General features: G+C 38.9%; 1 protein-coding gene across 3 annotated transcripts in view; it reads left to right on the forward strand.

Annotated features, from left to right (window-relative positions):
* The window catches only part of Pard3b (par-3 family cell polarity regulator beta), a 963,936-nt gene that overhangs the window by 558,485 nt on the left and 386,090 nt on the right, over positions 1-19,361 (forward strand). For all 3 annotated transcript variants that reach the window (XM_090354671.1, XM_090354668.1, XM_090354669.1), the window contains exons 13-15: positions 304-436; positions 10,806-10,905; positions 17,318-17,433. In XM_090354671.1, coding sequence (XP_090210797.1) covers positions 304-436; positions 10,806-10,905; positions 17,318-17,433 — 349 coding nt within the window. The remainder of the gene's footprint in view (positions 1-303; positions 437-10,805; positions 10,906-17,317; positions 17,434-19,361) is intronic.

A 19,361-nucleotide genomic window follows, 5' to 3' on the forward strand; every position in this document is an offset into this window, starting at 1 on the left:
GAAAATGTGAAAGAAGCCAGTTGTAAGTGGGGAAAGAAATAATAAAGTTAATCCTCTTTTGTGTTGGCTATCAGCACCCCTAATCCTTAACACCACATTGTCAATAGTTTTTTGTGTGTTTTTATTTCATAGCCAAAGATGTTTTAACAGATAGGGCCATTTTGATTTTCCATAGCTGAAGACAACAGGCAGGATACTATTGAAAGACGATTCATATATCGATCATTCTATCACTGTTTCAATTGACTAAGTTGGAACATATTTTTTTTTAAAGCCAATGTAATTTTTATTTGTCTCCCATAGGAGCTGGCAGAGTGTGGAGCATTGTCTAAGCCATGCTTTGAGAACTGTCAAAACGTTCTGAGCCACTCCAGGCGAAATGATGGTAGTCTATTGCATCCATTTGGCACTTACAGTCTACAAGATAAACAGAAAGGTAAGAGTCTATCCACTTTCGTCCTCTGTAAAAGGATGGAACAAAGAGGATTTAACTAGACTAAGTGCAGACACCCTTACTCAAAATCACCAGGGCTGAGAGGAGGGTGGCAGAACTGACTGAGAACTTGTGAATCATATTCCTGGCAAGGCCTCTAGTTTAAGTGACAGTTTCTATGCTTGCTGCCCCAAACATGGAAGGTTACACACAAAACAAACCATGACTAGAGAACCAGAGATGGCAAACTGTTCATTGCGTAAAGCTCTTTTAATATTGAAAGTTACCAACTATACCTAAATGTTATTTTGGCTTTTATTAGACCATGGCAACCACATTTATTAGCAGAAATATGGTCTATAGTTAAATATAATAATCTGAGTCCATAATGTACCTAAAATGTTTCTGTTCTTGACTTTCATTCTGATTGTTGGGTATGAAGTACAGTTTATTTATTCATTTAAAAAGAAATCTCTAGGTTTTCTTCATTGTTTTTCCAAAACTTCTACTTCAGGTCACCAGAAAAAGTATTTAATCTCCCTGTATCTCTTTTCTCTAGTAATTTTTATTTCTTATATTGCAAAAGCAATACATACATATTCATCATAGAAAATTTAGAGAAGGGCAATAAAAAGAAAATTTAATATTACTCGTAGTTCTATCTATCAAAGCACCCAATCAATAACATTTTATGTATATCTTTCAAGTCTTTTGTTCATGCAAATGTGTACACATAAAATGAAATTAAAATGAAATGTACTATATGTAATGTTAAAGAAAGTTCTGTTTTAATCAATATTCCATTATGGACATCATAGCTCAGTGAATATTCTAGTTTTTCATTCAATATGGCATAGTGCTCTATTGAGTGGCGATAGCTACTATAGGTTATGTTGTCATTCACCTACATTTTGGATGCTGTCAAGGTGTTACAAAAAGTTAACTGCATGGGAATGAGTTCCAAATAGGACAGAACATACTTTGTCAGAATGGACTTGCAAATCTCAGATTTTTCTGCTGTTAAATTGTTCCATCTGTGTGGGAGGATGTTTGTTTATTTTCTTCTCCTGGATCTCCCTCCATTGTAGCAACAGAAGTAGCCACAGCTGTTCCCATTTATTAAGTGTTTTCTGTCTGCTAGGTACCAGGCTAAGCAATCGATGTGCACCAAGTGGGTAATATAATTATCCTTACTTTCCAGATGAAGAACTGGAATATCAGTGGGAATAATTTACCCACGATGGTATATTGATAGACACAGGGCCTAGCTTCAATTCCTGTCTTCTGTCTTATCCCAAGACACATCCAAAGCTCTCACACTCACTCATCCTCTGAACCTATTGAGAACTCCTTCTACCAAAGCCTATTAGGCACTGACTTTCCTTTGTAGCCATACAAAGAAATACTCTATATCTTTGTCACCTTAAAGAACTTAAAACTGGACATATGAAGGAAGAAGTCAGTGAGGCGCGAGGATGAAACTCAGGGCCTTGCTCTTGTTCTACAATTGAGGCACAATTCATGCACTTCTTTGCACTGATTATTTTTAAGGTAGGCTCCTGGTTCCTGAACCGACATGGGTCTTGAGCAAAATCCTCCTATTTTAGGTCTCTCCTCATAACGAGGATGGCAGGTATGTACCATCAAGACCAGCTTCTTGCACGGAGATCGAGTCTTGCAGAGTTTTCTTCCTGGTCTCTCCCGGAGCCTCCATCCTCCTGATCTCAACAAAGGGTGGCAGGTGTAAGCCAGCAAAAAGTCTTCTTGACAAAACAAGATCTTCTTCTAAGACCTGCAGTCTTAAGAGCAACACAGTAAAAAAGAAACAGATTTTCTACAAAATCTTCCTTCCTTTCTTCCTTCCTTCCTTCCTTCCTTCCTTCCTTCCTTCCTTCCTTCCTTCCTTCCTTCTTTCTTTCTTTTGTGGGTCATGGGGCTTGAACTCAGCCTGGGCACTGTCCCTGAGCTCTTCAGATCAAAGCTACTTTACCCCTTAAGCCACAGCCCCACTTCCCATTTTCTAGAAATTAATTGGAGATAAGAGTGTTGTCCAGTCCTTTTGTGCCTGGATTGGCTTTGAACCTTGATCCTCAGACCTTAGCCTCCTGAGTAGCTAGGATAACAGGCATGAGCCACCGCTCCCGGCTAATAACTTTCTTTCTACTATGTCAATGTTAGGATCTCAAACATCAACACCTACATTAAGACATCTAATGTGCAATAATGTGTTTGCCATTCGTTTCTCAGTGACTCAGTCTAGGGTTCATTCCTACTTTTATCAGAACCATCCAAAGATACTTGGGTCATATTAACCCTTTCTTGATTTATATTAATCACCTATGAAATATCAGTACTGAAGTGACATGCATGGAAAAGATTTTTAGAAGATATTGTTATATTCAAGGAATTAGGAGGATATCTTTAGAATAATATGACAATGGCGATCGTAATAAAACTAGAGAAGTAGCTAAAGTATAAAGATACATATAGAAAGTGACAAAATATACTCAAAGTACAGGCTATACACTGATAAAATATACTCAAAGTACAACAATATGACCAGGTAATGGTGTGTCATGCCTGTATTCCTAGCTACTCAGGAAGCTGAGATTTGAGAATTGTGGCTCAGATCGACTAGGTAAGAAAATCTATGAGACTTATTTCCCACTAACCAGTGAGATGTGGCTGTAGTTGTAGAGGATTAAACTTAAGCAAAAACAAATAACAACAACAACAAAAAAAAAAACTAAGGGACATTGCCCAGGTCCTGAGTTCAAGTACCAGGACCCACCCCCCCCACAATAGTAACAATATAATAAGACTGCTAACCGAATGCACTTCAGTTAAAATTAATAATTAATTTAAAAATCAAAATAAATTTCAAAGATTTCCTAATTCAAATGCACATATTTCAGCTCAATTGAGGCAGGGAGAAGTTCTCAATCAGTCCTGCATGACTGCTAATTGTATTTAGATTTTTGTGTAACTTGCTGAGCTTTTTTTTTTGTCAGTTGTAAGACTTGAACTCTGGCACTGGGTGTTATCCCTGAGTTCTTCAGCTCAAGGCTATTGCCCTACCCCTTGAGCCACAGTCCCACTTGCAGTTTTCTGGTCATTAACTGGAGATAAGGGTCTCATGGACTTTAGTGCCTGGGCTGGCTTTGACATGCAATCCTCAGATCTCAGCCTCCAGAGTAGCTAGGATTATAGGCTTGAGCCACCACACCCAGTTTGGGTCTATTCTTATGTTTAATTTTGAAAAAAATAAGCCTCACCAAAAAAGGGGGGGGGAATTTATAACCATCCTCCCCAACCTAAAAGGATACTTTAAGTGCAAATGAGAACATCAGATTTGTTAAAAGACAGCATGTCTTTCACAGAAGTTGAATAGCATATTGGAACCCTGCAGTCATGGATACCAAGGATCTGGGAGCTTCTATAGAGTGTTTAGACTTTGTGCTTGTACTGAAAGTGTCCCTCCTGCACCAATGGCCATTATCACTGGGAGAGGCTGCTTGTTCTATCTCCTAAGCCACAAATCTAGACAGAACATCTTGTACACTAAGAAAAACAAACGTGCAGATCACTTTCTTCCCTTTCTCATCTCAGTTTTCCAAGCTAGTATTAAAAAAACAAAAATCCAGTATCTTTAAGACCTAAGACCTAAGCTTTGTTTTATTTTGTTTTTTTTTCTTTTTAGTTGTCAGGCTTGAAGTCAGGGCCTACATGCTGTCCCTCAGCTTTTTATCTCTCTACCACTTTGAATCTCAGCGCCACGTCCAGTTTTCAGGTGATAAATGGAGATGAGTCTCATGGACTTTCCTGTCACTGCTACTTTGGAACTTCAATCCTCATATCTCAGTCTCCTGAGTAGCTAGAATTACAGCAAGCACCTGGCTAAACTTGCTACCCAGGAGGTAGAACAGGGGTTCACAGACTGAGTCCAGCCCATAGCCAAAAGACAAGACACTCACTAAAAATATAGTTAAAATGAGTCAAGAGGACTAGGCTGGAGTATGATGGACCTGGCGGGGCACAGCTACCAAGCTTGAGGCCCTGAGTTCAAACTTCAGTATCCCTAAAGAAGAAGAAAATAGAAGACCATGGTTATTGTTTCACTTACATGTTTTTTTTTTTTTTTTGCCAGTCCTGGGCTTGAGCTCAGGGCCTGAGCACTGTCCTTGGACTTTCTCAAGGCTAGAGCTCTACCACTTGAGCCTCAGCACCACTTCTGGCTTTTTTCTATGTATGTGAGGTACCGAGGAATAGAACCCGGGTCTTCATGCATGCTAGGCAAGCACTTTAACCACTAGGCCAAACTCCCTGCCCTCACTTACATCTTGATAGCATTGTTTTCTGGTGGAAAACAATCGTCATATTTCAGAGTTTCTGAGTTTCATTGCAGAGCCATCTAAGGTGGCAAAGGTCACTGAGATGCATTGCCCACCAGTGTTGCCTTACCACTACTGATATTTTAAGGCCTCCCATTAGAAAAACAAGGTTGAGATGAAAATGAAAAAAATATAAATGTCTGGTGAGGGGAGGAACTACTACAGCCAAAACATTAACTTTTTTTCTTCCCTTTTTCCTTTCCTTTGTATATTTAAAACTCTAATGTTGATATTCTGTGTTCCATCTATTTTTATAATAATAGTACATACCACCCACAGTTAGCTGAGTACTTTATTTCTCTTTTTGTCCTTTCAAGCTGTTACACAGAAACAGCATTTTTAGACCTAACATTTGTAGAAATTACAACAGCAGAAAATTCACATTTGTGTTGAAGAACTGCAAGCAGTGCCTATTGTGGAGTAAACGTGGTACTCCAAGGATGGAGGTTGTGTCCCAGGGGCTGACTATAAAATCCCATTAAGCATTTGAATGGTAATGAGGCATTGCACCACTGTGGTTTCTGAGGAGTCTTGGTGGTGGATTGAACCCTGGGCTGAGGACAGTGTTCCTCTGGGCCTCCATTACTATTCCTGATAGTGTACTCCTTTCTTTTGTGATCTCCTCTGTCCCACCTAGTCACCCATTTTCCCAAGTCTGCTCAGAATCACCCTCCAAATTTGGCCTTTCCTTCTCACTTCAAATCAAATGCTTCAGTTCTGTGCCCCATTCCATTAAATCCATATTCCTTGGAGTCTTTCAAAGACACATATAACTGTTCATCAGGTATGTTCTTGTGGAAACCAGCATGTATCCAACTGTCCATAACATTGTGACTGGAAACCGAATTATTCTTTACCATCTGACTAATATTGATTGGATACCTCCATAGTACAGAGCCCAGAATCAGGGATGTGAAGCTGAGTGCAGTGTTCATTTACCCTCAAGAACCTAAGTCAACGGTCATCAAAAATCTTGCCTTAAAGGACTAAGTGTTAAGTAAGACTAGCTTCATAGAGTATGGGCGGTTTTACAATTCGATCCTGCCATGGTGGCACAACAGCAGTCACGGGCTATCCATAAACAAATAGGCAAGGTAAGGTATATTCAGTGAATATTTACAAAGCCAGGTACTAGACTAATTCTAGAACAGGGCTGGAGCTCTATCCCCTTCCCTAAAGACAGAAATCTCTTTATCTTTTGTGGTCCAGCTTTGGCAGACTGAATCTGGCCAAACAAACAATGAAAGATTGATCATTTAGCCAGGCACTGTGGCTCACGCTGGTAATCCTAGCTACTGAGGAGGCTGAGATCTGAGGATCAAGGTTCAAAGCCAGGTGGGGCACTAAAGTCCATGAGATTCTTATCTCCAACTAACCACCAGAAAACCAGAAGTGGCACTGTGGCTCAAGGGGTAGGGCAGTAGCCTTGAGCTGAAGAGCTCAGAGACAATGCTGAGGCCCAGGGGTGGGGTAGCATCCTTCAGCTGAAGAGCTCAGAGACAGTGCCCAGGCAAAGGGTTCAAGCCCCACAACCAACAAAAGAAAAAAAAAAGAAAAATAATAATCATTTGTCTGTCAATGAATTAAGCAAATACTCACATTCACAGGTGTATGTATAGAGTGATTATTCATAGTATAACTATGAAATCCAGAAATCTAGAAATATTGTCTGTACAAATATTATCTACAGAATTCTAGAATTTGACCCAGATACAGGATTTCACATAGGTGTTTAAGTCAAGAAAAGTAGTTTACAACATCTGAATATGATGTTTAAAACTGTACCAAGAATATAAGATCAACCAGCATACCTTCCTCTAATCCCATCATGACTTAAGGAAAAATATATGGGTCATATGAATGTGCTAAAAATTAAAGTAGTAACAAAGTGAACTCAAAATAGGAAAAAGAGTGAAAAAGAGGAGTGAAAGGACAGAAAAAGGGCATGGAGGAAATTATCCATCTAATAAGAGAAATGCAGATGAATGGAGGATAGCTTGGTAGGTGAATGAATACATGGTTCAATCTAAACATAACATGTGAAAAAATGTAGCACAGGAATCACTTAACTTAGCATATAGAAAGGGATAAGCCTAATTGTTAGAGAAGAGCTTGTCGAGAAACACATAAGGCTAAGATCTAGCTACATACCAGAAAGAGAATGTTCTTTGACAATACTGCAAAAGTATAATCCTAGGCCACCATGAATGTTTACCCCATAGGTGACAATGAAGGTGGACCTAAGAAGAAGGGTAAAGCATGGACAGGTGGAGTGGGTTTTAGAGTTGTATAAGTGAATACATAGAGTAAGGTAAGCCCGTGCTGTGGTCGTCAAATATGTGGAAGTGAAGTCTGCTAACAGGGACAAAGATCTTTATTTGGTAAGCAATTGTATACAGTGGAAGTGTTCTAGAGCACGCAGGCTACATGCTCCCATTTGTGTTTAACACCTGTGTGCCAGACAGAGTGTTTAAGATGAAAAGATGTGAGCCAGACAAAAGGATCTTGTCCTAATGTATCATCAGTCCCTGTATATAGTACAGTCCCATTCTGTGTCTTTTGTGTCTCCTCTCTTGACTGTTGCCACTACTACCAAATCATTGATCATTGGCAGTGATTTGGCAGCACCAGTCACCTTCGCCAATTATTCTCATCCTGCACTGGCACCTTCTGTTCAGATCTCTGGCTTTAAACCTCAGTTTCAGGAGAATGTCAACTCTGCTACCGCATTCTCCATTACAGCCTGGTTGTCAGAGCCAGGTGCTGTGTGTCCTCCTCAAGGTTCTCCAGTGAAACAAACCAGCCGGAGTGTGTACAAATAAAGCGATTTATAATAAGAAATTGGTTCATGTGATTATGTAGGATGACAACCGTAAGGTCTGAATAGTGGATAACTAAACTCAGCACACTTAATGTGTGTAGGTTCTAGTCTGAGCCCAATGACCTGAGGCCCAAAGAACCAAGAAGGATAAAGCTGGGGTTCCCATTTCAAAATTGGAAGCCTTGAGATCCAGGAAGAGTAGACATTACAGTGAAAGTCCAAACTCAGTAAAAAAAAAATCCACTGCCCTTAATTACAGTTAGTCAGGTAGAAAAATTCTTTCTTACTCAAGGAAAAGCCAGACTTCTTGTTCTACTCAGACCGTCAGCATACTAAATGAGTCCCAGATGAGGCAATCTGCTGTACCCCGAATGCCCAGAATAATATTACCTCTTGTCACACCTGGAAGATGGGCAAATAAAATCAGGTGCTATGTCCAGCAACAGTTTTCAAGCGCAGAGAGGTTTCTGTCATATTCCATCAACCAGAGACAGAAAGGATTCACATCTTATCAGATATTTAGTTAAATGAGTACAAAAGCATAATAATCCTTTACATTGATGTAACACTTTGCCTGTATGAGTCACTACTCAGCTGTGTGGCATATTATTGAATGAGTATACTCTTCCATAAGCTGCTTTTCTTTTGTGGTTTTGATTGGGATTTATGATGATAGGGATGAAACCAGTGGCCTCATGGATGCTAGGCAAGTGTTGTTTCCCTAAGCTATATACTTAACCCTCAATAAAGAGATTCGTATCTCCACTCTATGGATTTAAAGAGAAGTTGAGTAATATACCCAAATTCACACTACAGCAGGAACCAGGAGTGGAAATGTATCTATCTTGTAAAAATCCTTCTTATTAAGCAGAATACTCTATGATGATTTCATATACTAGTCCATATTATTATCCTCAGTATGAAATGAAATGATGTATATTATTCTTAGCACAATATATGATGCATAAGGTCTCATCAAATTTTATTCTTGGTCATAGTAATTAAGACATGTATTATTTTTCCAGGATAGACGAGCTTGGAAATGTGTATCTATTAAGCAGGTAAACAAAACTCAGGCCCATCTTTTGCTTACAAAACCTAAAACCCAAGTGTTTCTATTATAGCACATATAGAAAAAGGAATCAGTTTCCCCCTCTACTTTGTGTAAATACTGAAAGTAGATACTTATCTCAAGGTCTAGGGGAATTTTGAAGTGTTTTTCATCACTCAGCAAAAATACCCAAATCAACATCAAATTCCAAATAGTCATTACAGTCTCACTCCTACAAACAAACAAAAAAAAGTAAGGCATTGGATATATTTGTATTTGGTTATTTGAAATTGGATAGGGAAGGGGGGAAAACAAGATGAAGGGTTGGGGTGGGGGGAGGGAAATGGGGACCAAGACATGAGAAAGGGTATCAATGTATGTGAATTAATGAACCTTCTATTAATTACAATAAAAAATATATGAAACGTATATTGTGTTGTTGCTGGGTGGAATAATCTGCAGATGTCTGTTAGATCTAGTTGGTCTATATAGTTGTTCAATTCTAAGGTTTCTCTGTTGAGTTTTTGCCTTGTTGATCTGTCCATAGGTGAGAGTGGTATGTTAAAGTCACCAACAATCACTGTGTTTCGATCTATGTATGGTTTCAGTGAGAGTAAAGTTTTCTTGATGAAGTTTGGAGCTCTGGGATTCGGTGTGTAGATATTTAGGATGGTTATGTCTTCCTGGAGGAAAGATCCCTTTAGTAGTATGTAGTAACCTTCTTTGTCTTTTCTCACTAATTTTAGTTTGAAGTCTATTTTATCTGATATGAGGATGGCAACTCCAGCCTGTTTATGGGGGCCGTTAGCTTGATAGAGTTTATTCCAACCTCTCATTTTCAAAAGGTGTTTTTTTGGGGGGGTAAGATGTGTCTCTTGAAGACAGCAGAATGATGGATCTTGTTATTTGATCCAACTAGATAATCCATGCTGTTTAATTGGAGAGTTAAGTCCATTGATATTGAGAGTCAGGATTGAGAAATATTTATTAGTTCCTGCCATTTTTACAAGCTTTCATTAGGGTCTGTGTCTTGATAGTTTTTGTGGTACTTAGTTGTTATGAGTTTTAGGTGCCATGTCTTGCTCTGTATTACATTTGTGTTGTTTTTCTATGTGTAGAACATCTTTGAGAATTTTCTGTAATGTTGGTTTTGTTGCTACATAATGTTGAAGCTTTTCCTTGGAATGGAATGTTTTTATTGTTCCCTCAGTTATGAATGAGAGCTTAGCTGGATACAGTATTCTTGGTTGGTAGTTATTTGACTTCAGGGCATGGCATATATCCTTCCAATCTCTTCTTGCTTGCATGGTCTCTGCTGAGAAATCTGGGGTTATTCTGATTGGCTTGCCTTTCTAGGTGATTGTTCTCTTCTCCCTGGCTGCTTTTAGGATCCTATCTTTGGCCTCTATTGATCCAGTTCGGATTGTAATGTGGTAGTGGGATGTCCTTTTCTGGTCAGGTCTGTTTGGGGTTCTAAAAGCTTCTTGTATCTGGATGGGCCTGCCCTTCTGGATATTTGGGAAGTTCTCTGAAATGATTCCCTGAAGTATATTTCCAATACCATTGACCTCTTTCTCCACGCCCTCCTCAATACCAATTAGCCTTAAATTAGGCTTCCTAATTGTATCTTGGACCTCCTGTAGCAATTTCTTGTATTTCCTGGATTTGGATTGACTCATTTTCTGTTCTTTCTCTATAACAACTAAATTATCTTCAGCCCCAGAAATTTTCTCTTCTGCATTGTCTAACCTGCTATTTATTCTTCATCTCCCTTGCTTCTAATTGCTCATTTTTGATGTCTTGCATTTCTTGTTTTAGATCATATATGGATTTCTTTAGCTCCTTGATTTCCATTTGAGTGGTTAGCTCAGCAGCTTTATTCTCTTTGGACATTTGTTAGAGTTCAGTCACCTTTTTGTTTGTGGATTCTATGAATTTATCCATTTTTCACTTCCAAGCAAATCCTTTGGTTCCAAATGAGGCTTTATTTATTTCCAGGCTGGTTTACGTGTTGATTAAAATTGTATCTGAGAGATAAACAGGAGCAGAATCAGGTGCAAATAGTTCTGCCTCCAGTTTACTACAGCTTCATTTGTTCTTTGTTTATAGACCTATTGCTTCCCAGTGACGGATGGGCTGAGAGTGCAGAACCACCATCGCTGCCACCACATCCTGGTCTGGAATTGGGCCTTGAAGATTACAGCCACAGGTATCGATGAAATGATATATCATAAATGTGCCCCGTTAGGGTTTTTCTGGGAAAACTCAGCAACCTTATTTTAACTCAATTTCTTTCTAGAATAGAAATCTAAGAGTATCTATAATTCTTTTCCAGTGAAAGTTTCTTAAAGCTAGCAGTATAGATTGTTAAGACTCATTTTATATTATTAAAATATCGAAGAAAATGGTTGAGTTTTTTTCATAGGTTTGAAAACCCTAGCAGTAGAGCCCAAAGAAAAGTTATATATAAGGAAGGTATACAATAAAACTAAGAAAACATAAAGCTTAGGGTTTTTTCCCTTTGTTATTGGCAAACCCTAAAGGTATTTTAAAAATAGATGTTCCAAGAAAGTTAATGGAATCTAAAAATTAAAGCTGCAGCATATAATCTAAAATATTGAAAAAGGTACCCGATATTATATCCATTCTGTAATAGAATCTAAAAAAATCAATAATTTTTAGAATCACACAAGCATAAGAGAGGAAGATTTACTAAGCATACATACTATTTGACTAGTGGAATTCATAGATTTTGTTCTTTTGATGACTGTTAAAAATCATTAAATTGTCTCTCTGCTGTTTTCTATATTTATTACAGCTGTTAAAAACTCTATGTTTTGTTCTACTCTGTATCCCATGGTAATCCTGTGAAATTTCTTCCAGCAATGCTAGTGACATTCCTATTATGCTTTTTAATACAACCTGCTAAAAATAAAGCAGCAACACAAGAGTATAGCTAACTGTATTAGAGGGAAGCTTACCAATACTTAGCTATCTCTGCTTCTCATATTTGTGAACTCAGTTATCAGCTCAAAAACAATTTTGTGAACCAGGTGCATAGTCACAACAATGGTCTAAATCAAAATCTCTGGAGCCTTCTTAGAAGAAAATGTGGATGGATTTTATTTTCGTCATTGATTTGTATTGCTTGCCTCAATCCTGTATTCAAAATGACACTTTTGTGGCATAAAAGAATCTGTTTGGGAAATAATTTTATTCATTACATTATGTGCAAAACCAATGGGGTGGCACAAGGATGAATCAGACAGAAATCCTGGCATCATGAAGCCAGAGTGTTAGTGGGTAAAAGAACACAGGCTAAAAATGGAACTTACCAGAGGATAAACATCAAGTGCTTGGGGCATCTGAGTCTGAGGGGGATATGTCCAAGTAGAAAAATCAAGGGATATAAGGTGTTCAAGCTGAACCTTACATCATGACTGGGGAGGATAAGGAGCATGTGAAATGAGTCCAGGAAGGAAGGGACTGTCAGAGAGGGAAGGGTGGATAGAAAGAGCACTGTCGACATGGGAAGTATAATGCTTTGCACAACTCACATTGTGGCTGATTGGCCAAATAATAAAGCCAGTAATGCCAGATGGAGTACCCAGACCTCATTGGTTAGATACTAAAATCATTTTGAGTATTAACAGACAGTAGGGATAGTGAAACCCAGATTTCCATTGTGCCTACCAGGGATTTGGTAAATGATGGATGTGTAAAACCTTAGGGGAAAGAGGCAGTTGAGGGATATCACAGAGACATAGCCATTAAGTCTTATCAACTGCTTTTGTGGCTTCCACATCTCCTTGGATTTCTTCCCTTCCTTTTTCTTCTAAGCAAATTCCTCTGTGATCCGGGGGGAAATGCATAAAAAGCTTCTGCTGGACCTTTGCTGCAAACCTTCCTTACCACCCATTCCTTCCTAACTTCTGCATTTCAGCTTCTTTTCTCAACACTCCACTAGAACTGTGCACTTAAATATCAACTGTCACTTCGGTTCAGCTAGAAGTCAGAAATTTCTCAGTCTCTATTCTGCTCTCCGGCTGTGCATTTTTGGTCATTATGTCATATATTCACTCACTCCTCTAGTCAGAAAAATATCTCTGGAGTCTTGAGCCAGATACTCTAGAAGGCACTAGAGTGGATCAGAAGGCATCTCTGTCAGAAAAAAAAAATGATGTTCTCTTGTTGAAACAGATACACAAGTAATTAGATTGTAGTGTACTCAGCATTATAAAATAGCACGGGATCCCAGAGGCCTGAACCAACCCTGTTCAAGGGTGGTTACACTAGAAAGGGAGTTCCAGTCGATTTTATGAAGGATGGAAAGGACCATGAACCAGTAAAATGGCAAGGTTAACTTAGGGAGATCAAGAGATGGGAGAAGGCATCCTGTGTCTGGTGGCAGCGCTGAAACATGTGCATCTAGGAAAGAATCAGCAGATGAGGTGCCCATCGCCATGCTGTATGAGCAGTTGCTTCTTCTCAAAGCAGTACAGAGGCATCAGCAGGACCAAGCCCAGTGGTGACCATTTAGGCCCTGAGCAATTTCAGTTATGGAGAATGAATAAACAGGGGGAAGCCACAGAGATGTTTTAGACTGGGGAGTAGGAAAAAAAAAGAGCGAGCAGCGTATGAAGAGGGGGGAGGCTGTGTGGGTGGAGAGGAAAGACAGACATTTGTGAGAGAGAGGGAAGGAATAAGTCTGAAGCTTGCAGCGCTCCCCTCCTGGGAGCTTGTGACCTGAACCACCCTGCAAGCTGCTGCGTTGCCAAGGTGACCAGTAGCAGTGGGGTTTGGATGTGTGAAGCTTGGGGTGGAGAAAGGACTGGAAGGAAGCCAGGAAGGTTTAACATAGGGAATATCCTATCTTCAAAAAAAAAAAAAGCCAGTGAGACCTCTGAAAAGGAAATGTGATGCTTTAGGGGGAAGCAGCTTTTGGAGAGCAGAAAATACAATAGCACGAAAACCAAATTTGAACAAGTTTAATGCCAGTACATGGAATCAGAATGAAAATAGGATTCAAAAATGAACTCATTTCTGCTATTATGCCACTGATTATTAGAGAAAAGTTTAGATGTATCTAAATAGCAAACAATACAGTGAAAAAACATTTTTATTTAAAGATGTCAAGAATAATTCAAGGTAAATCAACAGCAGATGGAACACTGAGTATTATTAACAATTTAGATAACAGTTGCTCACCCTCCATTTGTTTTATGGTTGTTCTCTGTCTTTCTTTACTAATCACGGGCTACATGTACCTGAGACTACAGGTATTTTGAATTATTTTTTTTTTCATTTTTAAGCATGCCTTTCAAAAATTTTCCTGCCTTTTAACTTCTCAGTTTTCGGACAGTCAATTGCTCTTCTGTCTCATTCAGATTCCATATTCAGGGCACTGGCATATGTTTCATGCTACCCTTATTTATTTATTATGCAGCATAATTTGACATTGAGTATCATTTCTATTTGATAGATTCCCTGGTTGTTCATGCTGAAAACACGGCCTTTATCTAGGACATGTCTTTGGCCTGCTGTCAACTTCTAGCTTCCTACAGTCTCCAAAGCAGCCCATTCAACCATAAGCACATGCTAACTCAAAAATTAAAATATGTCATCATTTATACTTAATCATTGTGTCAGCTTCTCACTCTAAACACTTTCGATATGTAGCATAAAATTATACACCATTTTACTAGTCTAACTTGCATGTCTAAAATATTTTCACATTAACTGATTCAGTACTGTGCTCATTAATTCTGTGCCTTATATGTTCACACCAGCTCTCACCCCACAATATCTTACATCACACTCACATCCTTCCTTAGCTATCTGCCAATCTGACATCAGCCTTACCTTGCATTCCCATTCTTTACCATGGCAAGTGGGAGCCTTCTACTGAAGGTTTTCTAATTGTACATTTGGTCACCTTCAAAATATTGATAACATATCTCATATGATGATCAAATTCATATACATAATCAAGCATATATTTAAATACATATAAATATGATGTATAGTTACATCTAGGTACACAAAGCAGCTTTTCTAATTTTGATTATTCTCAATTATAATTAATATCTATATAAAATAAATTCACTTATTTTGAAAATGATGTTAGGAAAATCTTCAGATGGTAGAAATATGGGAAAATTAGAGCCCTGATTATTAAAATATCAATTATTGCCTAATTATAGTATAATATTAAGACAATGAATTCAATCATCTAAGATTGGTGCAACCAGTACATTTCTCAGTTGGGTAGATTCCCACACTTTGCCTTGAGCACAGCACTTTAAATGCAGTGTGATCTTTCTTGTAAAGAGGAATATTCATGTTGGTCCTAAACCTCCTCCCTCAAGGCTCTTGTTAGAACATACAGCATCTGTTTTGATTAACTATTTGTTTTTCTTTTATTTTGTGATATACACTATTCTGTTGTACAGGAGATGGGAAGCAAACCTTCACTTAAGGAGAAAGGCTTGATTTCTATGAATTAAGAATTATAACAGCTATCTCCTCAACTTTAGCCACCTATTTAGCCAAAGCTCTGGCTCTCTCTTATGCAGGCTCCTCCCTTGGCCAGATGTGTGACCTTAGACCATCAGTCCTTCTCTTCAGGCCTCAGACAGAGTCTTATCTTAAAGATGAGGAGACCTTTAATCCCTGCTAGTTCTTAAGTTCTTTGATTCTATAAAAGCCATGAGTCTTTCTGACACTAAACCCACATTGTCACAAGAGATCAAAGGAAGAAAATCTAAGTGCATATAAAGGTCGAATGACACATTTGAAGGCGAGTGCTTCTCTAACATCAAGATTCCAGAAGAACCTCATACTCTCTACTCTCTGTTCAAAGTGGGGCAAAAAATTAATGAGAACATTGCTATTAGGTTACACCAGCACCAATAATTCCAAATAGGTCAAGAATTTTTAAACCTAATTGGCATGCTCTGCTGTTACCAGATACGATACTCAGTACATTTATGTATCAATCACTTCATCTCTTGAGAATGTGCTAAGATACCAAGAAACAAGCCCCAACCACTTTCATTTTGCATGAGCTCTTAATGTATGCCAGTCAATACACCCAGCATTACCATGCGTCCATTTTTTAATCTTCACAACAATCTAACACAGTAATTATATTATGGTACATTTTGTGGGTGAGGAAACTGAGGCTCTATGTCTTGACATCACCCCAGCCTTGTAATCTATCACACTACATGGTTGTTCTGAATAGGAGAGAAGGATTGTTTGTCACAGCCTTTCTCAGAGACTGACAAAATTAGAAACAGCTAAGGAACTTAAAAAAAAAAAGCTAAGAGTCATTTGGTAAGCACAAAGGGTCCAGTAACTTGCCAAGTTCACACAGCCAGGAAGTAGAGAGCCAAAATTTAAACTGCATCAACCTGTCCCCAAACTCTGGCCTTTGAGTACATTGTGATTCTTGTCATGGGACTTCTGTATCTCAACTATGGCATCCGTTTATTCACTCAGCAGTTTTATTATTGACAAATATTAGTTTTCACATTGCTGTCAGTGAATATTAAATATAAATGTTGAGTTTCAAGAAAAAATATTAAACATATTGTGGACTGTTTTGTTAAAAATCCAACATTTCTCTATATATTTTAGATTCTCATGCAAAGCAGTTATTTCTTGTTGGCTCATGATTTAAACTATTAGACTCTAACTTTGAGGAACTCAGCCTCAGTCATTTCACATTTCCTGTGGACTCTTTGAGTTGTTATCATATACAGGCCTATGATACAAGTTACGTTGAAATAAGCCATGTGTACTTTCTCAACAGGCAAGACTACAGAGGGAGAAAGTAGCTGTAATTTAATTGATGAAAAGAATATGAATATAATTTATTTCCAGATCCAGATATAAGCCATTTTCTCGAATTCCTTTATATAATCTCTTTCATCCTCAAGCAAAGTTAATAAAATTGTCAACAGAAAGAATTCTTTAAGATTAAATGTAAGTACCAAGAAATCTGAAATGACACGAGGTATTTTGTGACTAAATTGTCACCTGTACTTTTTCTGTGACTTCCTTTGGTATTATTGATGGACAGATGTTCTGCTCAGCGTTAACACTGGTTTTAAAAGACAGGCTTAAATAAGGGAGAAAAACAAGCTCCCACAGCCATCCGTCCATCAACAAGGTGGCTTTCTATAAGGATATGACTTTCACTTGTTTTCAGAGGAAGTACGTGTTCATCCCGTAGAAGTTCCATAGTCCACGGCTGGATCTGCTGTCAACCTGTGGAGTGCTAGCACCTCCCAAACAGCCCTCACCATCTAAAGTTATAGATGGTGCAGCCATATCCCAATTAGCAGGAATCAGTGAAGAGTAAAACACTGTATTAGCCAGAGAACATTTTATTTCAGTTGAGCTGTGTGATACAATACATGAAAACAGAATTGTCACATCTTATTAATGAAACCCAAGATAAAAGAATTTGCCTAAAAGACATGACTACTGGCTACTGAGAGAGTACTGGAGAGCTATGGGCAAAATGAGATCCCTCTCTCTGTCTCTCAACACCCACTCCCCATCCCAAAGATTTTGTTAGAAACCTAAATGTGATGTACGGCTTCTTTCCACAGCTCTGGGGTGGATTCGGCAGCATACTTTCCAGATCAGCACATCAATTTCAGATCCATGACGCCAGCCAGGCAGCCTGAATCAATTAACCTGAAAGCCTCCAAGAGCATGGACCTTGGTAAGCAGGGGAGGTGACATCCAGGTCAGCTCTCAAGCCTTAGCCCATCTATCTTCCCATTTGTCCAGCTTTTGTTTCTTCAAGTCAGACTTCAGGGAGCAAGATCTGCAGAAGCCCAGGAGTAAAGAGAAATGGCCATGCTGCCTGCAATCTCCTTTCACACATTAATTGTAATTACACCCTTTGTAAAGGGAAGAGAGAGGATTTGTTTGTGTATAGCAATCTGTAGAGGCCAGAAAAATACATGATGCCCTCTGGAGGTTCTGGATGCCATGAGCATCTTTAACTCACTTGCCTAACTCTGTACGGCGGCTTTTGCCAGGGCCTTTTTTTCCCTAATGAACATACCTGCCTTTCCCATCCTTCTCCTTCCCTGTCAGTGATGGAAAGGGAAGGATCTCCTCCTCCAATGTCCATCTCCAGACCCCATGACACTCCAGGAAAGAAGAGACTCTCTTAGGTTTGCCAGCATGGGGTATGTCCTCACCCTGGGCCGGTGGCTGAACCGACCATTGATGTTCTTAGCATCACAAGGACTTTCTTTTTTTCACAATTTTTTTTATTGTAATTAGTAAAAGGGTTACATGATATTTGCCAGATAGAAGGTGCATTAATTCACATACATTGATACCCTTTCACATGTCTTGGTACCCATTTCCCTCCCCCCCCCAAACCCTCCACCCGTCTTGGTTTTTCCCCCCTTCCCTATCAAATTTCAAATCTCCAAATACAAATAAATTCAATATATCAGATAACAAAGTGAGATACTATACCAATATGAGATAACCAAGGGACAGCAAAGGAAATGAGAGACAACATAATATATTAAGGACAACAATCATTCATTCTATGGCTTTTGTTTCACTATCCTGGAGGTCCTTTCAATTAGCTTCACATTATATGGCCTTATGTATCAAGATTTTGCTCTATTGCAGATCTCTGCTAGTAGAGCCCAAGGTTTCTACTCATTATGACAATTGAGGGAAACCATTGAGCCTAAGTTCCTTTGAGTCTGGCTTACTTCACTTAATATGATTTTTTCTAAGTCTTTCCATTTCCTAACAAATGGGGCAATGTCATTCTTTCTGACAGCAGCATAGAATTCCATTGTGTACAAATACCACAACTTGTTGATCCACTCATCAACTGAGGGACATCTAGGTTGGTTCCATATCTTTGCTATGGTGAATACTGCTGCAATGAACATTGTTGTGCTAGTGGATTTAGTATGTCCTTGTTTCTGGATGGTTGGGTAAATGCCAAGTAGTGGAATTGCTGGGTCACAGGGGAGTTCTATGTTTAGCCTTTTGAGGCACTGCCACACTGCTTTCCATAGTGGTTGAACGAGTTTGCACTCCCACCAACAGTGTAGTAGTGATCCCTCCAGGCCACATCCCCTCCAGCTGAGCAAGACACCACCGAGGGGCCCCCCACAGTCACACGGACTTTCAAGGTGACCACTGCAGAGAGTTTGTCAACTCTGTTCTCTGGGCTCTGCAAGGCAGGACCCTGAAACACATCTCAGACACCCAGGAGCATTGCTGTCCTCCTATGGGTCCACAGGAGAGAGAGAGAGAGAGAGAGAGAGAGAGAGAGAGAGAGAGAGAGAGAGAGAGAGAGAGAGAGAGAGAGAGAGAGAGAGAGAGAGAGCAAAATAAATTCTCAGCAAAATAATCTGAATGCTCAGATGCAACTGTCTTTTTTTTCTTCCAGACATGTTATATATTTCATTAGCAGCAACAAGAAAATAGAATAACCAAAACTACATGCTCTAACAACCTGATAGATAGTGATACTCTGCTGCTCATTTACAAGAGCCCAGGAAAATATAAAATCGTGTTTACAAAAAGAGGAAATTATTCTATTATCTATAAATTAATCACTGTAAACCATTTGTTCTAGTTGCCTATAGTGGGAGACAGAAAGCT

This window comes from Megascapheus bottae, chromosome 21 (genome assembly GCF_031878675.1).
Source record: "Megascapheus bottae isolate mThoBot1 chromosome 21, mThoBot2.hap1, whole genome shotgun sequence".
NCBI classification, from domain to species: Eukaryota; Metazoa; Chordata; class Mammalia; order Rodentia; family Geomyidae; genus Megascapheus; species Megascapheus bottae.